This window comes from Stylophora pistillata, chromosome 11 (genome assembly GCF_964205215.1).
Source record: "Stylophora pistillata chromosome 11, jaStyPist1.2, whole genome shotgun sequence".
Lineage (NCBI taxonomy): Eukaryota > Metazoa > Cnidaria > Anthozoa > Scleractinia > Pocilloporidae > Stylophora > Stylophora pistillata.
In genome coordinates this window covers 2,584,658-2,605,334 of record NC_142529.1, presented here as the reverse complement: position 1 = coordinate 2,605,334, position 20,677 = coordinate 2,584,658, and the positions used below count along the sequence as shown (strand labels likewise).

The following is a 20,677-nucleotide window of genomic DNA, read 5'->3' as shown; positions in this document are numbered from 1 at the left end:
AACAGATTGGTGGTTCCGCCATCAGATAACAACAGCCCATAATGGACTGACTACCCAAGAGAAACAGATCCACCTGTTAGTTCTGCCATCAGATAACAACAGTCCATGGACTAACTACCCAAGAGAAACAGAAGCAGGCAGGTGGTTTTGAATCAGAAAACAACTACTTAAGACAAGCCCTCTGTACAATGTGTCTTAGAAAATCTTCTACATTCTAACAATCTCTTGAAGAGAAAAACTATCAGAAACACTTGAATTTCTACTTGGGGGGAGGGGGGTAATTAAATGAAAATCTACTTGCCTCAGCATGCCATCCTCATTGAGTAGCCTATTTCATTTTGAAAATGACTCAATCACAATCATAAAGATAATGATAATGATAACAATAACAAAATCATTAATAATAATGATAATTATAATAATCATAACAACAACTACAATGACAAAGTCCGTGTTAGTCTGGCCTCTACCTTGCAGAAAATACAGCCCACCAACTGAAGCTGAATTCTCTATAGGAATTTTATTGCAATTGGTCATTGACTGAGGCACTCAAGCCACCTCACCACGACAAGGTACGAACATTGAGGTGGAAAAAAAGGGGTCTGTAAACTTGACTCCATGCTCGATTCGAGATGAGAAATCCGTGTTCGAAGCTTCTTCAGTTCCACTCCAAGGGAATTTACTCTAGCTGATCTTTCGGTAAGTTAGGAAGCGAGCTCTTCGGAGTCGTGACTGAGTTTGGCGCCAAAAGATAAATTTTTCGCGCCTTTTGGCTCAAAGTCTAGTGTGGCGGAGTTCACCAGATTTACGATAGTCATAAATCCCGCAGATTTAATAAGTTCGTCGGGGATCGTTTTATTACGAAGAAGATAGACCAGCTATTAGACCGAACGTGAACACAACGTGAACGAGGTCGGGAATCCTGGCTAACCCCACTACTCCGAACGATGATTTGGCCGGCTGAAGTTCCCGCGCCGCCACACTTTGGATTTCGTCGGGAAATATCTTAAATATTTGACAGAGTCACTTAGGCTTATTACCTACTTAAAACATGTCTAAAAACCAGGAAAGATTTATTACTCGACGTTTCGGGGTCATCGTGACTCCATTATCAAGAGACTAGTTTAAAAACATGCAAATAAGGAAAGGTACAAGAATAGCATAAATTAGACTTAACGGCTTAAACAAACACCTTGGCGCGGATGGAATCCGTTTGCACGTTCAGTGTTGGCTTACGCATGCGAATATACAACATTTCATTAACAAGGCAATCAAATTTGCCGTTACATTTCGTGATGACGTTGAATTGCTCGATCAAGCGTTCAGGCATTTCACTATTGTGCTGGAGGTGGTAGTGTTTGTAGATAGAAGATGATTTCCTTGTGTGCCCTTCTACGCGCTCGTGTAAGTGACCACGAGTATAGCCCACATACCCTGCATCACACAGGTTACATTTAAATTCATAAACGACACATTGTTGGTTAACAATAGGGGGCTTAATTTCGTGTTGCTTAAGTTGTTGATCGAGCTTAGGGCTAACGAACACTGGTTGGACAGTCACGCTTAACTTCGAGCTTAGACTGTTCAGTTGTTGTTTAACATGATTAGCTGACGACTGGTCCTTGAAGGGTAACACTAATCTCACAGTCTCCGATGGTACGTCTGGTGATGGACAGGGTTCTGCAGATGAAATCCTTCTCTCAACGAACCGCTTGATTGTAGTTTCAACCAGTGGCTTTGGGTATTTCAAGTTATGAAAAACCCCTCTAAGGCGGTCACATTCCTCGAAGAAGAAAGACCAGTTAGAAGATAATCGATAAGCGCGATCCACCATGGTGTTAACTAGGCTGCGCTTGTACTTAATGTCAACATGACTCTGGAAATGCAGAAGGAGACCCGTGTTGGTTCTTTTGATGTAGACCTTACTCTCAATCTTTGGTGCACGGTTAAGCAGTTCAGTTCCTAGAAAGGGAAGGGATCCTTCCCGTTCGACTTCCATGGTAAACTGGAGGGAGGGATGGGTAGAGTTAAGGGTGTCTAGAAACTGGCCAGCGGTCACCCTATCAGGCATTACGGTCAAGGTGTCATCGACGTACCTCCGGTAATAGCGCGGAAGTTGACCGTGTCGTTCGAGGTTTTCCTCAATCGAGCACATGAAGACGTTAGCCAGCAACGGTCCAAGGGGAGAACCCATAGCGACTCCATCTGTCTGCTCATATAAAGCACCGTCAAACTGGAAAAGCTGGTTTTTCGTAGCTGCTCGGAGGAGGTCGATTAGGTCCGCTTTAGAGATGTTCAAGCTGTGCGTCTCGTTGAACCAATCCTGGGCAAAGGCTTTTTCAGCTAAGATCTGTATTGTTTCCTCCAATGGTACATTTGTAAACAATGAGATGACGTCATAGGAAACTAAAATTTCGCCGTTCCTGATCTCGAAGCCTCGTACTTCATCGGCAAAGCGGAATGTGTCTGTCACTGTATATTGGTTGCACGACAGGGGTTTCAATTTGTCGTCAAGCCATTTCGCTAGCGAGTAATTGTAGGTGTTAGTAGCAGAGAGTATTGGCCGCACGGCCAACTGTTCTTTATGTGTCTTCGGCAAGCCATACAAGTGTGCGAGTCTGGACCCTTTCGGGCGGAGAGCGTCAGCAATGGATTTCGGTAGAATCTTTCGAACGAGAGTTTCCAACTCCCTTTCTTTCTGAAGGAGAGGGTGGTAATACTTAGGAGGTCGTCCTCTGGTTCTCGGTCTCTCCGAGTCGACGAATCGGAATTTGCTGGTATCGTTTATTGACGCTTCGGATAGTAGGCGAAGATATTCTGATTTATCCATAACAACAACACCAGACCCTTTATCCGGTTTTGTGACAACGATGTCATCGCGTTTTTTCAGATCTTCAATAGCTTGCAAGAGGGCTTTAGGAGGTTTTGGGCTACTCTTATTAATATACTCTAGCGCAACAGATCGTAAGGATGCGGCTGCTAGTTCGCGTAAATTCTCGTTTGGTAGATGCCGTTCAAGGTTCCAATATGCTTTCTCGAAGCTTGCCTTGATCTCAACTGGAGACACTCTTTGTGGGATCGCAAATTTCAGGCCACGACAGAGAACCAATTTTTGGAAGAACGATAGTTTCGTCATCACGAAATGTAACGGCAAATTTGATTGCCTTGTTAATGAAATGTTGTATATTCGCATGCGTAAGCCAACACTGAACGTGCAAACGGATTCCATCCGCGCCAAGGTGTTTGTTTAAGCCGTTAAGTCTAATTTATGCTATTCTTGTACCTTTCCTTATTTGCATGTTTTTAAACTAGTCTCTTGATAATGGAGTCACGATGACCCCGAAACGTCGAGTAATAAATCTTTCCTGGTTTTTTCTATGCCTTTGCTTTAGCAAATCCCTGCTGATCAAGTGTTTAAAACATGTCTGTTCTGTTTATTTTATTTTATGGAATTTTAGCGATTTGTCAGTATGTTAGTAATGTGTTAATTGTGTTAGTAATGTGTTAAATGTATCAGTAATGTGTTTCCCGACTTGAGGCAGTCACGAACACGTGCGATGAAGTCTGCTCGTTTCCCCCTTTATTTCAATCTACACTTTAACCAACGCTTCAATTGTGTGTTTGTATAGTTCTCTGGGTCTTGCTCGAACTTTGAGCCAGGAACACCGTCGTTTTGATTTAAAACACGAGCTTTAGAGACGTTTGAACTAGAGATGGGCGCATCATCGCCCATATTCCTTTACTCGAGATGCTTGTTTGTTTGTCCTAATCGCTCTGGGGGTGGTCAAAATTTCGTGACGTCACCAACGCGCAGCGCCACTGTCAGCGCAGCGCAGCGCCATTTTCCCGACTTGAGGCAGTCACGAACACGTGCGATGAGGTCTGCTCGTTTTCCGCTTAATTTGAAGCCTCTACACTTTAAAGGGGAACTTCGGGGTATTTTTGAAGTAATTTTGTATTATTGACCGGTTTCTTCTGTCTTGATTTTTGGTAACCCTTTTTGCTAGCCGTTCGTTTTAACGTAAATATGTTTCCTAAAGTGAGAACGAAAAACGCGATTAGAATATCCGCCATCTTGGATGTTTATGAGCCGTATTAAATTGGTCAGCAGTACGCTGTTGCGTCAGATCGTCAATACCCTTTTCGCGGGACTTTCTAAAAGTAATAACACTTCACACTGATACGTTTTTGGGATTGTAAAGCTAGTTTATTTTTAAGTTCGACGAAATGGTGAACTGCTGTGTTCCTGGATGTACCAATTACTCTGCTAAGACAACAAATGTGAGCTTCCATAAGATTCCATCGGACAAACAGCGGAGGAAAACATGGCTGGAGAGAATTCGTCGCTTGAATATGCTGCTCTTACAATACAGCTATGTCTGTAGTGATCACTTCTCGGCAAGCTGTTTTCAGTGAAATCTTCAAGCGAAGATCGCTGGGCAAAAGTATAAACGCCGGCTAAAGGAGGATGCTGTGCCTTCTATATTTGACTATGCTTCACAATCTACTAAAAAGAGACCCCGATTGTCAAGCGAAAATCGCCGCGATCGACGAATGCATCAAGAAGTTAGTTAAAGTTTTTGTTTTGATTATTGCCATTTACGGGATGATTTCTTCAACCCAATATGTTACAATTTCTCACTCTCTGTGAATGAGAAAGGACCGTAATCTCATTCAAATAATTACATAGAAGGGCTTTGACGGACGACAGAGCATTTCTCCGCACCGAATTACAAAACGAGGTAGATAATGATTATTTATCTTGCTCCATGCATCTTCATACGTAATTGTACCTCCTCGACGCTAAAAATTCCCCATTTTGGACTATGAAACGGGCTCACATTTTGTCCTCTCTGGATCAGGGGCTAGATATATAAATTTACATAAGTATTTTTCCAAAAGAAATAAAGTTTCCATAACAAACGAAGTATACTGTCATTGTTTCGTAGCAGGATGTCGCGGAATTACTGGCCGCTACAAACGATCAGAATGCTTCCACAGAGGGAGTATTAAGTATTGAGGAAGTTGTTGTTTCTGAAAATTCAGAATCCTTCTCTGGAGTCCAACTAAGTGCGATGTTGGAATTCAGTGCGGTCTTCAACCTCTTACCCTCAAAAATAAGGCAATACAAACAGAGTTTGAAGATGCTGCCATGACTACTAGACTTAGGACTAAGTCTCCCCCCCCCGACCCAGGCAAATGCAACCGAAAAAGTTTCCCTACCGATAGATGAAACTACGACTGGCATTTTTCCTCTTTCAAAAACTTCATTCATTAATGCTGAAGGATGGAAAGTTAACAATGATCATAATTATGCTATGCATGCTCCCCCGTATGTAGTCTTTCCTACTTATGAAGATGACAGCTTCAGTGTTACCTCATGGCCCCCTCTGCCTGAGGTGGAAGTTATGATACCTAACACTGTTACCAAAGAGAATGAGATGGATGAAAGTGATGATGACAATGATTATGAGGATGACGACTTTGAGGACCCAAATTGGCATTTGCCACTAAATGTAAATAGTTTCACCAGAGAGGATGTCAAGAATCCAAGAGAGATTACATTACCCCAGACTCTGAAAAGAAATATGTTGTCTTTGAATCATCTATAAATAAATTGCTGAAAAGGTGCCCCAGTTGTGGAGATATAATAATCGATTGTGAAAGGAAAACAACTGGTAGCATGTTATCAGTTCAACTGAGTTGTAACAGTGGCCATACGGTAAAGTGGGATTCACAGCCAGTAGTGAAACGGAAACCCCTGGGAAATCTATTGTTGTCTGCTGCTATTTTGTTTACAGGTAACACTTTTACTGCAATCAGCCAGTGGGCATCATGCTTTAATCTTCAATTTTTCAGTGAAAGTGTCTTTTATGACACACAGAAAAAGTACTTGTTCCCTGTTATTTATGAGGCATGGGAAGCTGAAAGTAGGAGGCAAATGGAGATTCTCACTGCCAGGGGTGTTGTTAATCTTAATGGCGATGGTCGCTGTGACAGTCCAGGCAATTCTGCAAATTATGGCACTTACACTTCTATGGATGAGGACACTGGTAATGTGGTGGCATTTCAGGTGGTTCAGGTCACTGAGGTCACATCTTCTAATGCAATGGAGAAAGAAGGATTTACAAGGTGCATAGAAATGCTTGAAGGAAAAGATATCACCATCAGTAGGATTGCAACAGATCGCCATGTCTCTATCACCAGTTCCATGGCCAAAGATCACCCAAACATCAAACACCAATATGATGTGTGGCATCTCTCCAAGTGGGTGGTAAAGAAGCTGACTCATAAGGCAAATGAAAGGGGATGTGAGGGCCTCTCACCATGGATACAATCAATCTCAAACCACCTATGGTGGTCTGCTGCAACCTGCAATGGTAATGTTTTGGCTCTTCAAGAAAAATGGAAGTCACTCTTAAATCACATCTGTAATAAGCACATCTGGTCAGGAAATATTCATTTCCACCAATGCTGTCATCAACAAATTTCTCCCTCTGAAGCCAAGAAAGTCTGTTGGCTGAAGCCAAACAGTCAAGCTTTCTTAGCTTTAGAGGAAGTGGTCCTAAACACTAAATTGTTGAAGGATATTGCTAAGATTACTGACTTCTGCCACACAGGTAGATTAGAGGTATATCACTCTATGATGCTTAAGTATTGCCCTAAACGTGAGCATTTCTCATACCAGGGCATGGTTGCTAGGACCCAGCTTGCTGCTATTGACAATAATCACAACACTGGCCGTAGACAAGCTGTAATAAAGTCTGGAGCACAGGAAGGCCTGGCACGCTACAAACTTTGCTTTCCCAAGGCAAACAAGCGATGGGTTGTAAAACCCGTAACTGAAAAGAAATCCTACGAATATTTGAGAGATTTACTCGCTCAGGTTGTTCAACGATATGAAGCGGGAAACAGAATTCCTCAACCAATACCTGTTCTTTTACTAAGAAATATAGCCGCAGAGCTAACACCTCCGAAGGCAGACATCATTGATAACCATTGTTCAAGATTTAATAGGTAAATTAAAAGCCACAAAGAATGTGTTTGTTCGGTGATTTAGCTCAAAGGGATTCTCATATATGTTCAAATTTTCTGTTTAAAAACTATATATTAAAGACATACTAGTTTACAGTTGTCAGAAGGAGCCCGGAGGTTGTTCATAGAAGTAGGAGAAACTAGATAGCTCTTCTTTAATAATCAATTCACTGATTTACTTTAGGTTATTGAATACAATACAATATTCTATCACAAATCTCTATAGTTGAGAGAAGCACTTGTGTTCATCATTGGCAATTATATTTAAAGAAAAATTAATGAACTAACAAATGGAGCATATCACAAACAGAGTATTGGAAGGAGTAATGCAAAAATAACTAATTTTCTCATTCTGTAATCAGGCCTTTGTAGAAGGGTTCAATGGATTGTAAAATATATTATTGTACAACTCTGTACATCATGTCACTGCTTTAGTTTATAAGTACGATAAAACTTTTCATCAAATCATTCGTCAGCATATCGAAAACCTTCAAAGGCAAACTCTTCTTCTGGCCCTGGTGGAGGATAAAAGTTTCGTATACACATAACTGCACATGATGGTAGAACTACCCTGATTTCCTTGCCCAGTATTCCCCAGAACCACCGAGCCAGCTCTCTGTAGGCAATAAGTCGAAATAATTTATGTTCAGGGCCATCGTATGGATCTTTGTACTGTTGCTTGTACTGATACCAGGCAGTCTGTAGGACCCACCTGTTTATGCAAACTGGATGAAAACCTGGATGCTGCGTAATGCATTTTGGTTCCTCTTGACATTCACCACTAGTTACTGCCGCAATAATTTTATTTTTCACTGCCGTTATTTCCTGACAGCAATTATAGGCCTTCACTCTTCCCAAAACCTGGCAGTTCTCACACGTACACCTAGATTTTAGAAAATGCTCCGCGGTTAAAAAAAAAATTAACTGACGCTGTCTCAGGGAATGAAATTTGTGTTTAGGCTCTTGGATTACATATTTTTATTGGTATGGACAGTGTATAAAGTATTCACTTACTTATACGTAGTTTGTACAAGGAAAAATAAATGCTGGTCCGAACGGGGATTTTGGGATCCTACCGCTTAGATCTTGTCAGTACTATTTAACAATTGGTTCATGCTTTAGCGTGCACTATCGAGTTATGGAGCACGCGGGAAGTTTGGAGAGCACGAAAGAAGCGAAAGAGTCGCCCGAGGCGATAGCCGAGGGCAACTCTAGCTTCTTAAGTGCTCTCCAAACTTCCCGCGTGCTCCATAACTCGATGGTGCACAGCTGAAAGCATGAACCAATTGTTTTAGAACATAGCCGGTAGAATTGTGCATCAAATCCGACGGGAAAAATGGACAACAATATCAGTTGAAGCGAATCGTGACGGCGCTGATGCCGAGTCTCCTTTTCCTTTGTTTTTCTCTTTTTCTGCCTCATTTAAGAACTCTAGCCCAAGGGAAAAGGTCGAAACATTGTCTTCGTTTTCGGACTGGTAGGCCGAGTTTCTGTTTGTATCCATTATTGTCGCGAAATATATTATTTTTCTCGCGCGAAAAAAAAATTTCTGTCGAAGCGATTTGCTGACGCTGTCAGCGTGCACTATCGGGATTTTGAGCACGCTCACAAATATTGAATTTGATTGCGCGGTTCTGCTAGCTATGTTCTAATACAATCTTGACCTCGAAAGCGACACTGAAAGCTTTGAATCGTACACACACTGCATGAGATGAATGGTCTACTTAGTCGTACTGCAGGGCCAAATAAAACAAGATACCAGAAAAAAGGGTACACACCAGAGTTAAGTATCTTTTATTCGTTCTCTTATTGTACGAATAAACTGAACGCAGTACATGCACATTATCGTATGAAAACACCGCAGTCGCATGTTACATACCAGGCAGAATTTTCCAGTCGCGGATTTTTGTTTTCCTCCTCGCTTTCCTCGCCCGAAATGCTCTCGTTATCGCTCACACTTTTATCTGAGTTCCTGCGTGGCTCAAACCGATGAGGCTGAATGGAAAAGTTATTCGTAGCATTTTCTTCGTCGTTAAAACTATCGTTAATAGGCGCAGACTCAGATAAATCCATATTTCGCATATACACTAAACAAGTCCACACCTTCGAGTCTCGCCAGGATCATACTTCTTGACGATTTGACGTCACACGAATACACGCTGACCAATTCTGAGCAGGCAGTTAGCTTTCAAGATGGCGGAATTCTAGTCGCGTTTTCGCTCTCACTTCAGAAAACATAACTAGGTTAAAACGAACGGCTAGCAAAAATGGTTATCAGAAATTGAAACAGAAAAAACATGCCAATTATGCAAAATTAGTTCACAAATACCCCTCCGTTCCCCTTTAACCAACGCTTCAATTGTGTGTTTGTATAGTTCTCTGGGTCTTGCTCGAACTTTGAGCCAGGAACACCGTCGTTTTGATTTCAAATACGAGCTTTAGAGACGTTTGAACTAGAGATGGGCGCATCATCGCCTATATTCCTTTACTCGAGATGCTTGATTGTTTGCTCTAATCGCTCTGGGGGGTCAAAATTTCGTGACGTCACCAACGCGCAGCGCCATTGTATTAATCCTTTAACTGCCGATTTCCCTTATGTAATTCCTGTTTGACCGCCGATTTCCCTTATGTAATTCCTGTTTAATTGACGGCTCCTAGCCCAAATTTGGTTTAAGTTATTTTTACCTTTTCCTGTATTTTACTATAAGTTACAACCGTTTGCTCGGTGAGTTCAGTTGATTCGTTGCCTTCCTGAGAGTGCCCTTAAAGCCGATTCTAAGCTATACTAGCTTTGGGTATGTTTCAGTATTTTATGTTTGTTTGAGCCCTAAGCTTAGCATGTAGTTGTTTTCATTTGCATTTTTGTAATGATTTTTCGGGTTAGAATTTGCTTAGTTTAGCCACATACTCCTTTTATCTTACTACTGTATTTTATTTATTTACTCTGACCTTTGTCACACAGCATGTAATTTCTCTGCTATATAAACTACAATTGTTTTCGTTTTAGCAGCTGTAATATTTTGCTTACCTGCTTCCAGTTCATTGTTGCTATGATTTCTGTGTTTTCAGAACCAAATTATGAGTTCATTACACTAGTAATTTCATTTTCCCCTTTCACTGTTTTATACTGTCTTAGCTCAAGTTGTAATATTAAGCCCATCCTCGGAGACCCAGGGGCTGTGAGTCCATTTCAAGTTAAGGGCAGAAGAGCCCCTGGGGACATTCTCTTACAAGACTAGTTCCAAACGGTCGCAGTCGTTCTGGTATCTGATTGGTGCCAGAAAATCTTTGTGTTTTTCTGCCCAATCAGAGTGAAGTGTCGTTTGGAGTCCTTTCGTGTGTTTTAACACGCACATATTCAACAAGCTCTGTTGCTTGCTATGTTTGTTTGGGCCGTGCGACGAAGCTTTGCCCGAGGTGAAAAGTTTCAGTCTCAGCACACAATGTAAGAGAAATCGATCAGATTGTCCGCGAAATCTTACCGGAAATTGTACTAAATACTTTCGCAGGTATCACAAGAGAACGTGTTTAAAAGTTTGCGAGGTTCGTATAAAACATAATGGTTGCAAGCATTGATATGTCGCTTTAAACGTTAGATGAGATATAAGCCTAAATTTTTCAAGATTTTTTTTGTATTATTTGCAGTCACTGAAACTTTTCCAATCCCGTGAAGCTATTTCGTCGCACGGGCCACGCAGGTATGTCGAGCAACTGGCGCTTACGCAACTTTTTGTGCACGCCCGGCCAAAATCTAATCTAATCTTCGCTTGAAAAATTAAAGAGAAAAGCTAAACGTGGAAACTTTTGTTTATTAGATGTGGGTAGATAACCCTGTACTAAGCTGACATTTACAAAAAAGCAAGCCCGCCCTTTCCATCCAATATTTCTTGGTCTTTGGTTTTGTTTTCCCCAATGAAAGCAGTATCGATTCCCAATGATCAAAGGTAATTAACTTGGTCTTCAACAATCGACAAAAGAGGTGAAATGACAATGACCAAGGGACTAGAAGAGAATCCGTGGCCTTTCGAGCTCAAGAATTTGAACACTCAACGCAGCAGTTGAAAGATTAAACTTTCTCCAAACCCCTTCGGTAACTGTCCGGAAAACATATCTCCTTTCCACGATGTTCTCGATGATTAGTTTTTATTCAGATTTTAATTCGCTAACCGGAAACACAGCTAAGCTTTCTTTAAGCGCTTGCTGGAGGTCGTCCACGTACTTAACGTTCTCTGCAACTTTGGCCATATCGTAAAGACTTTACCACAAAGCAACGATTAGAATTTGGCGCGCACAGAAAGCTACGTAAGCGTAAGCGCCAGTTGCTTGACATACCTGCGTGGCCCGCGCGACGAAATAACTTCACGGGATTGGAAAAGTTTCAGTCACAACAAATTGTACAAAAATTCTAAAAAGATTTAAGCTTACATCTCATCTAACGTTTAAAGCGACATATCAATGCTTGCAACCATTATGTTTTAGACGAACCTCGCAAACTTTTAAACACGTTCTCTTGTGATACCTGCGAAAGTATTTAGTACAATTTCCGGTAAGATTTCGCGGACAATCTGATCGATTTCTCTTACATTGTGTGCTGAGACTGAAACTTTTCACCTCGGGCAAAGCTTCGTCGCACGGCCCAAACAAACATAGCGAGCAACAGAGCTTGTTGAATATGTGCGTGTTAAAACACACGAAAGGACTCCAAACGACACTTCACTCTGATTGGGTAGAAAAACACAAAGATTTTCTGGCACCAATCAGATGCCAGAACGACTGCGGGCGTTTGGAACTAGTCTTGTAAGAGAATGTCCCCAGGGGCTCTTCTGCCCTTAACTTGAAATCGACTCACTGCCCTTAGGTCTCCGAGGATGTATTAAGCCTAGCTCGTAGTCTTTGTAGAATTCATGCGTGGTGTATTTTTGATAGTTTCTGTCATACAATTTCCTGTTTTCAAGTACTTTGTTTGTTTCTTTTCTTTACCGAATTATTTCTTTCTGTAGGTTATCCTTCAGTGTTAAGTACTTTCTCCTAATTCATTTTAATCTTGTTACATCATTTAGCTCATTGGAGCTTTGTTTTCTTATTTATTGTTTAGTGTCACTCGTTCCCGTTTTTTTTTTTTGTACCGTTGCATTTATTTGCTGTGTAATAAACTTGTAAACCTTCCCTCGGATCTTTTGTTCTTACGTCGACCGTTTTGGCCGTCTTACAAATACATCGCGTATGAAATATTTACTCAAAGGAACGTCACATACCTCTTTCAAAAGAAGATACCAATGTACTTGTAATCCTGCAAAGACTCTGCGTGGTTAAGTTAGCCGGTGGAAAGCCGCACGTCGAAAATCCGACTGCCTCTGACTTCATTTCGAATGGTTTCGAAATCGAAAACATGATGCTTTTCGACATTTCGACATTAAAAATCTCGTCGAGGTTTAATATTATAAAATTGGTAAGAATTTAACCAGGATACGAGGCCAAGTCGTGCGATCGCCACAGGTTTTGTACAAAAACAATAACATCGTGTATTACGAACGCAAAGCGTGAACACTGATCGATCCACCAAGTGACGCATTACTGGAAATTCGATACGGTTGTTATTCAGATCGTACCGCACATGAAAATTGCGATATCTTTTGTTACCGTTTTATGGCAAACCAAGCGAAAGAATCATACCTAAATAATCGAAAGAGAGGCTTTTTCGAATACGGTGCCTCGCAGGTATTGCCTCTTCTGTGAAAAGGAAGGATCTTAGAAGGACTACGTGATTAGAAATGTCGTTATAAGGAAACAGGCAGAAACAGAGAAAACGCAGTACTTTATGACCATTACCCGCACAGCAAACTTCATTTCATTTCATGATTTTGATATTCATTGCCAACAGATGACCCCGCGTTAACTCGAACGCAATCGCGTATCTCTCGTGGATTCGTGGGCGCTAATCTGTGTAATTACATTGTGGTGTAATTAATGCGATGACATCCACCCAACACCTTCTTCCCCAAACCTCGGCATCAGTTTACGATGCCTGCTGAGAATTTTTTTCTTCAGCAAAGCTCGTCATGTGAGTCAGTGCGAAAATTAATTGCGCGCACTGAATTTGGAGGAAATTATCTAAACAAACACAGTTTCTTGAGGGTTATTAAAAGAATTCCTACATCTATTCAAATTTTCCTTTTTACTGTGATGTTTAATTTTTTTCTGATCGCGTGATCGACGTATTTCTCGGAGTTTTCCAATGGCGCTGCGCGCCAGGTCTAAAAATAGATATGTCATCTTTGGACCCCCCCGCTGGTTTAGGACAAACACTCGGAGTCTTTACAAGGAGTTGCATGCGAAATGTGTCAGAAGCAAGACTATTTTCGGTCAAAAAATGCTCTAACTTTCTAGAATGGTTGCAACTAGGCATTGCTGTTGGGGTACATGTAAAAATGACTCAAGATATCCAGAAAGATTGCCAGATTCGCTTAAAGAAATGCTTAAAAACGGTCGGAAAGCAAGACTTGGAACTTTGTCAACGCTAAGTAAATGCATGTTCTAGAAAGAATTTCTCATTTGATAGTGTTAACTACAATACTTATATTTGTGCTGTACATTAAAATCCTTGACAAAAGCCTTTTCAAACCGCTTGTTTGGAATCCGCCACTCGTATCTTACAAAAGAGGGCGATCACTCAAAGACATATTCGTGAGAGCCAAACTTTGACTAGGCTATTCTAAACACGCGCTGGGGAGTCGTGTAGGTGGCCTGTCAACCCCCTTTTTACATTGAACTGTTAGATCTTTAAGTTTCTTCGCCTGAAGCCATTTTCCCATTTCACTTGAATCAAGTACATAATGTTTTCCCGACTTGAGGCAGTCACGAACACGTGCGATAAGGTCTGCTCGTTTTCCGCTTAATTTCAAGCATCTGCACTTTAACCAACGCTTCAATTGTGTGTTTGTATAGTTCTCTGGGTCTTGCTCGAACTTTGAGCCAGGAACACCGTCGTTTTTATTTAAAATACGAGCTTTAGAGACGTTTGAACTACAGATGGGCGCATCATCGCCCATATTCCTTTACTCGAGAAGCTTGATTGTTTGTCCTAATCGCTCTGAGGGGGTTAAAATTTTGTGACGTCACAAACGTGCAGCGCCATTAATCTCACAATTTAACAAAATTCAATTCAAGAGGCATGCACTGATAGATAAAGTTAATGTATTTATTCAACTTAAATAGTTGCGCTATAGTTACTTAAATATGAACTACTGCGAGGTTCTATTGTTCTCTAAATTGACAATATTTGAGTAAGATAAGAACGGAAAAGGTCTCTTTGAAGTTAAATGATTTTCTCGTTGCCATGTTCCCACCAATAACGTAGCTCCATTCTCTGCCTTTAAAAGCACACAACCCACAATTCTATTCGCTCCGACGAAGGGCTAACGCTCGCAACGTCAGCTTTTGTAATCGTTACGGTGGCCAATTTACTGCTTCAACTTTGTTGATATATCCAAATTATTTCGTTACTCCCACCGACGCAGCCCCAAACAGTTTCTTTCGAAACTATCCGCCTTTATTCAATAAACTTTAGGCCATAAAAAATAGGAAACCTCGGGGAGAATTCATAGCTTTGATATCGAAAATATACCCATGGTAATTACAACAGAGCAGGCTACAAAGTGAAATAAAAAATACAATTAAAATTTTCTGCTTATCTAAGCAAGGTTGGTGTTAAGTTGGATCGTATGAATGGAAATTGAAGTTACGAGTATAAACTCAGCTGCCAACTACCAAGGGAACCAATTTTGCCAGAAAGACTATAAACAATTATATTTTACCCAAAATTCCACTAGAATTGAACAAGAAATGTACTGATAGATAGCTACACAATGAAGACAAAGTAATAATCCAAAATCTATTCCCAAAAACTACTGTGGCTTTTCTAATTTTTTTTGAATTACTAAAACGAAAGAACTCGAACGACTTCGAATAAATGGAAATTATTATTTGCAAAAAGTTTAGGACTTAATATGTCCCAAAACCCACGAAAATCCCCAACTGTAATAATTTCATGATAAATGACAACAAATCAATCTTTCGGCCATAATTTGTACAATGATAGAATAATTTTAATAGATTCAATTCATTCATTATTCTTTACAGCTCAACCGGTCGAGTCAAAGAACGAACAAAATACAAGTTCTAGATTGAAACCCGGAAAAATAAAACTTGAATTGTAACAAAACTTGAACTACACGACCGCAGAAAGCTAAACATTTGTCTGAAACTAAAACACATAAATTTTCCCTCAACAAAGCTATGCAAAGCTTGCTACTATGGCAATACGCTTTTCCAAAGTTCGTGTAAAGATCTCTTTTTTCTCCGATAAATCATATCAATAATGAGACTGCGCTTTCTATTTAATGCTACTTCTTAGAATTTCTCATTAAGTGTTAAGATGGTTTGTTTTGCAAATAAACAGCTTTCTAATTATTTGAAGAAACTGTACATATTGTCTTGTCAAAGAACAATTTTCGAGTTCATAACTCTTTCTAGTTAATTACATCGCCTGAAGCTGAAGTGTGCTCAAGGGGAAAATTGATAAAACGCATATTGACTCTTAGTTTATCTATTTCTATATATATTGCCGACGATTTCGCATTCTAGGCGTGACTAGTTGCGTTTGTACTGAGTGAATGAGGCAGACGTGTAGAAAGATTCCGGAAATGTCTTTCGTTTTGGTGAGTAACAGCTTGTGCAATGCATATCAGTTATAAAACTCTTATAAAAGTGCAGTTTCTTACCGACAGTTGCCTGATAAGTTTGTCCAATATTTAAAGTCAATCAGGAAAACCCCAGCTTCTGTATGGTCAGGAACCCCTAAAGCCTCGTTTATATTAAAATTCCCTTGAGCCATAGCCACCCTCCTGCTCCCTGACTGATACCTTTTTTTAAAAAATTTCCAGTTCATTTAAAAAGTGAGCTTCAAGCATCAGACCTATTGAACGTTTGATCATGTTAACGGTGAGAGATGTAACTGGGCCCAGGCTAATATATTATTATTATTATTATCATTATTCAACAGGGATTGTGTCTTACTTATGGTTTTTTAGCCAACCTTCCAACAGCTGTTAGCATTGAGTGCTACGCATGTGTAGATTACCCAGGTTCTCCCACCCCATGTGGGGACGACGCTACGGTGCTGACCTGTCCATCTTATCTGGACTCTTGCGTTACAATGGTGATGGGCTTTGACTACTCAGGCTATAACTTGACAACAACCGCTAAAAACTGTTCCTCGGTTCAATACGGTGGCTGCAATGAGAGTTACATTTGCAATTCCGTGAACAGTTCAGTGGTCTCATCTGGTGGAATCCTAACTGAGTGTTCAGTGAGCTGTTGCCAAAGCGATCTGTGCAATGGGCCAGGTATTTTACTCAGTAGGGGGGGGGGGGGAGGAAGGGGGCTGGGATGGAAACTCCCATGATAAAATTAAAGGTGATTTTCAAAGAGCTCTAAAGGATATCAGAGCCTTGTTTTGACGGTGAGGTAAAGTATTATTTCACACTGAAAAGTACCAATAGTTGATCCGTAGGTTTGACCATCAGTCTAAATTAATACTTTAAATTAATCCAGTTAAAGTGACACCGAACATGCTCTCCAAAGGTTTTTTGAGGATAGTTGAAAAATGAATCTTGATTATCTAGCTGCAATTTTATGATGATGATTAGAAATTTTAGGGACATTTCGAAGAGAATTTCAATTGTATTGATGCTTCAAATCATGCAAGAACCAGATTAACGAACCTATCAGGCTGCCTCGTTGAAGATATAGAAAACTTTAGGACGCTTTAGATGCCTTGTTTAAAGGAAAACTCGAAACATTAAACGTTTCAAAAATTTGATTAAAAAGTAGCAAAAAATTTCAACCGCCTAGTTTCTGATTTTGGATGATTTATTCCACAGCCGGACCAGGTCCAGAACCTACAGATGGGCCAGTTGGGCCAGAGCCTCCCGCTCCTGGACCAGACACTCAGAGGTATTTTGCTGGGTATCCTGTATCTCAACATCTTGGGTCTTTATAGAGAAGCAAAAATATGCTGAGACAAGGAGATTTTACTGGATGGTAACCTTTTCCTGAAACTAATCCTACTCCTAGCCTATGCGGTTTTTTGTGTCTGACTGTTTTTTTTTTTCCTGAAACTAATTGACATACAAAAAAACACTTTCTTAGTTTGAGTAGTTTTTTTTGTACTGCTAACAGTTTGAATATTTTTTACCAGTTTTCGCCTGATCTATAGGGTGTTTACAGGCATTCTTTACTTCTTTCACACCATAGATTCCATATTCCCTTTACAGTTTTAAAAAAACAGTGAACAAGCTACTTCGCGAGACGCCAATCCATTTAGATTGAAATAACAAGCAGAGTAGTAAAAAAAGTGCAATTTCTTGGAACTTAAGTCAATACATTTTTTTGGCGAACTTACTGGGAAGTATGGTTATTAACGTTCAAGTATTAAACTTATAATCGTCGTTCTCATTTCAGTCGTTTGCAGTATTACATTGAAACCATGAGTGCCTTACTAGATCAGGTAGGCATCAGGCATGAGGACCTAATTCAAAGCCTACTAATATTTCCATATGAAAATTATGGAGGGAGCGAGTCCAGATAAAAAAATGAGTCAGTTATCCACAAGAGATACATACAATACAGTTCAGAATACTGACTAACAAATAAAATAAGTCGATTAACTACAAGAGATTCATGCAACAATTCCTTCTGTTTGTTCTTCTGTTGTTGTAGATGGAAAGCATCGTGGAGAACGAACTCGGAGGAAATGAGAATAGAAGGGAATTGAAAGGTATCAATTCGAGAACAAAGAAATTGCAATAATATTGAGATGTTTTAAGATTTGTCGCTGCCGTCAGGCAGGGACACCGCAACAGATTGCGCCAATCACTGCGGGCCCAGTAAACCCACCCATCCCACCCAGGGGAAGACATCCATCACACAGTAATCTCGTGTGTGGGAAATTAACGTCTCCTACCCCCAACCCTGCAGGAGACGGGACCTCCATTTATTCGTCCCTATCTGGGAAGACTAGAATATCTAACCATTTCTTGATGTTATAGAAAGGTAGCATATCCTTCTCAATTATTTTAAGACCCTGAGTGTTGATCTGGCCGGGGCTCGAACCCTCGACCCCCCGCACAACAGTCCAGCGCTCTATCCATTGAGCTAACCGGGAGGCGGTTAGATCCTATACCATTCTTTATATCTAGTTTTAAAAATCTTTTTGTGAAACTTTTTCCTCTATTCCTAAATATCTGCCTAAAGAATAGTTTTGTTAACCTACAGGACGTGTGCGAAGATCTCTCACACATGCGAAACCGGCGCTGAATAATGAAGGAGAAAAGCTTGAAGCTTTCGTTGATCAGTTGAAAAACAATGCTGCAGTGGCGATGAAAAAACTCCAAGCTAAACAAGGTATTCAATAAATAGCCTTTTTAACCGGTGGATAAAAGGGACCAGATGAAACTAAAAGCATTGGAGCCATGAAAGTAATAACAAGGGTCAGTTGCGATTGCAGTTTTTTCCTCTTATTCTTCTCGTGATTCCAGCGCTCAAAAAGCTCACAACACAGCCAGCCACACGTGCTACACGAAGTTGATTACGTACGTCCATTGGTAACGAGTTCTAAATATAGGCTTCTCTCTCTTGAAAAGATCTTTTCTAATTTACGGCAAGTTTTTACTCTTTTTTTATGGTACGATATTATTAAATTTCAGATCGACGCAAAAGACGTGCTGGAATGAAACTGCCGGGACAGAAACGACATGCCAAGAGAAACCAAGTGTTGAATGAAGCCATTAAAACTATCCAAGAAACATTTTCAAGGCTGTCTGCGAAAAACCACTAAATGGGTAAGTAGAGGACATGAGGAAACACATAGACGACGACCCGGGACAGAGTATCAGTATTATTTTTTTCTTTGCAGAGTGAAAGTTTTTGATCGATTATAAAAAGGTTACCTCTCTGGCAAACTCTTAAATATATCCACCATAACCTAGAGTGAATTAAAGAGCTGTAAAAGATGTGCTCGGCATAATTGCTGAATCCATCATTAAGGCCATAAAAATAAGGAAAATGATCACGAACTAAAGAGGCTATTGATCATTTAAACAAATTCTCCTTGTCAGTACTATAGGAAATGTATGTGGGGCATTATAGAGAATCTGGGGCGGATCCAGGATTTAGTCAAGACGGGTTCGGAAGATTTTCCCCCTTCTGAGGGGGCCGAGATTTTGAAAATTAGGTTTTTGGAAACATGATTTCCAGCGTTGTGAGTGATAAGTTAGGGGGGGCCTCGACCGAACCACCCCTGGATCCGCCCCATGCAGGAGAAGTATACATATTGATGTGAACCTGTATAGGAAACTGAAATTGTTCTGATACTGCTTGTTCATTACCTGTTGACAACATTAGAAAGAAAAACGATTATGTTCTTTCTTTTCAACCAGAAAACAAGTTACAGAACACACATAACTGCAAATGAAGACATGAAAACAAGAAGTAGATGATGGAGACGGAAATAATGATGATTTATCGGGATAATTCATAAGCATGGGATAATAAAATGTTTAATGAAAGAAAATGAATAAAGTATGCGGATCTCATGTTTTGCAGTTTAAGTCAATACATTTATATAATTAATAACTAATACTTTATTTACCCACGTATCACCTAAGAGCTAATAATAGCTCGTTTAAAACGTGAACGTGAAACTAATTACAAATAATGAGCTAATAAGACTGAAGTAATATTAAAAGATAAAATTATTGAAAAGCTATATTTTATCTAATTTATATGAACTATATAATTATTAAGCGAAAGTGCGTTAAAAATCGAGTTAAAGCCTCGCCATAAACGAATGCAACGCGCGCCTAAAAGCGGCCAAGTCCGGACATTTCCTGACTCTAGTAGGCAAACCATTCCAAAGCTTAGTAGTTAAATCTGACCATGACTTATGCATGTATTCTAAGTTGAACGATGGCAGCATAAGGCGTGTGCCAGACCCCTTAGGGTATATTTCACATTTAAAACGTTAAAAAACTTACTAAGATATTCCGGTCCCTGTCCTCTTAAACATTTATATAAAATAACTAATGACTGGATTTTCCTTCGTGTCTCTAAGTTTTGTAATTTAGCTAAATTAAAGAGAAAATCATAAAGCACTGAGCTTGAATACCCTAGGATAGTCCTTAGGATGTAGTAATTAGTAAAGGCTGATAGTTTCGAAAGAAACTGTTTGGGGCTGCGTCGGTGGGAGTAACAAAATAATTTGGATATATCAACAAAGTTGAAATGGTAAATTGGCCACCGTAATGATTACAAAAGCTGACGTTTCGAGCGTTAGCCCTTCGTCTTTCGCTCCGACGAAGGGCTAACGCTCGAAACGTCAGCTTTTGTAATCATTACGGTGGCCAATTTACCATTTCAACTTTGTTGATATATCCAAATTATGTAGTAATTAGTGTCCTCTAACTTTTTTTTGAGCGCATTACTTATTCCTAGCAGGAGTGGGCTACAATACTCTAAGTGGGGTAGTACATATGCTTTGTAAAGGCGAATCATAACATCTTGTGGTATAAACTTACGCAGCTTA

General features: G+C 40.1%; 4 protein-coding genes across 4 annotated transcripts; 2 read left to right on the top strand and 2 right to left on the bottom strand.

The window, feature by feature from the left end:
- Positions 1-1,060: 1,060 nt before the first annotated feature.
- LOC148719663 (uncharacterized) lies at positions 1,061-3,422 on the bottom strand. The gene has a single exon (XM_088738828.1). It carries the CDS (start codon positions 3,227-3,229, stop codon positions 1,181-1,183), a length of 2,049 nt encoding a protein of 682 aa, XP_088594954.1. The 5' UTR covers positions 3,230-3,422; the 3' UTR covers positions 1,061-1,180.
- Positions 3,423-6,022: 2,600 nt separating this feature from the next.
- On the top strand, positions 6,023-7,021 carry LOC148719662 (uncharacterized). Its single transcript, XM_088738568.1, has one exon. It carries the CDS (start codon positions 6,038-6,040, stop codon positions 7,019-7,021), a length of 984 nt encoding a protein of 327 aa, XP_088594694.1. The 5' UTR covers positions 6,023-6,037.
- LOC148719661 (uncharacterized) lies at positions 6,888-9,648 on the bottom strand. The gene is made up of 2 exons (XM_088738570.1): positions 8,915-9,648; positions 6,888-7,918 (listed from the first exon to the last, which is right to left on the bottom strand). The coding sequence occupies exons 1-2, from the start codon at positions 9,115-9,117 to the stop codon at positions 7,501-7,503; spliced, it is 621 nt and encodes a 206-aa protein (XP_088594696.1). The 5' UTR covers positions 9,118-9,648; the 3' UTR covers positions 6,888-7,500.
- Positions 9,649-9,736: 88 nt separating this feature from the next.
- LOC148719660 (uncharacterized) lies at positions 9,737-19,688 on the top strand. Its single transcript, XM_088738569.1, has 9 exons — positions 9,737-9,830; positions 15,679-15,752; positions 16,097-16,439; positions 16,977-17,049; positions 17,557-17,602; positions 17,815-17,872; positions 18,370-18,498; positions 18,801-18,935; positions 19,533-19,688. Exons 2-8 carry the CDS (start codon positions 15,708-15,710, stop codon positions 18,929-18,931), a joined length of 825 nt encoding a protein of 274 aa, XP_088594695.1. The 5' UTR covers positions 9,737-9,830; positions 15,679-15,707; the 3' UTR covers positions 18,932-18,935; positions 19,533-19,688.
- Positions 19,689-20,677: the final 989 nt, after the last annotated feature.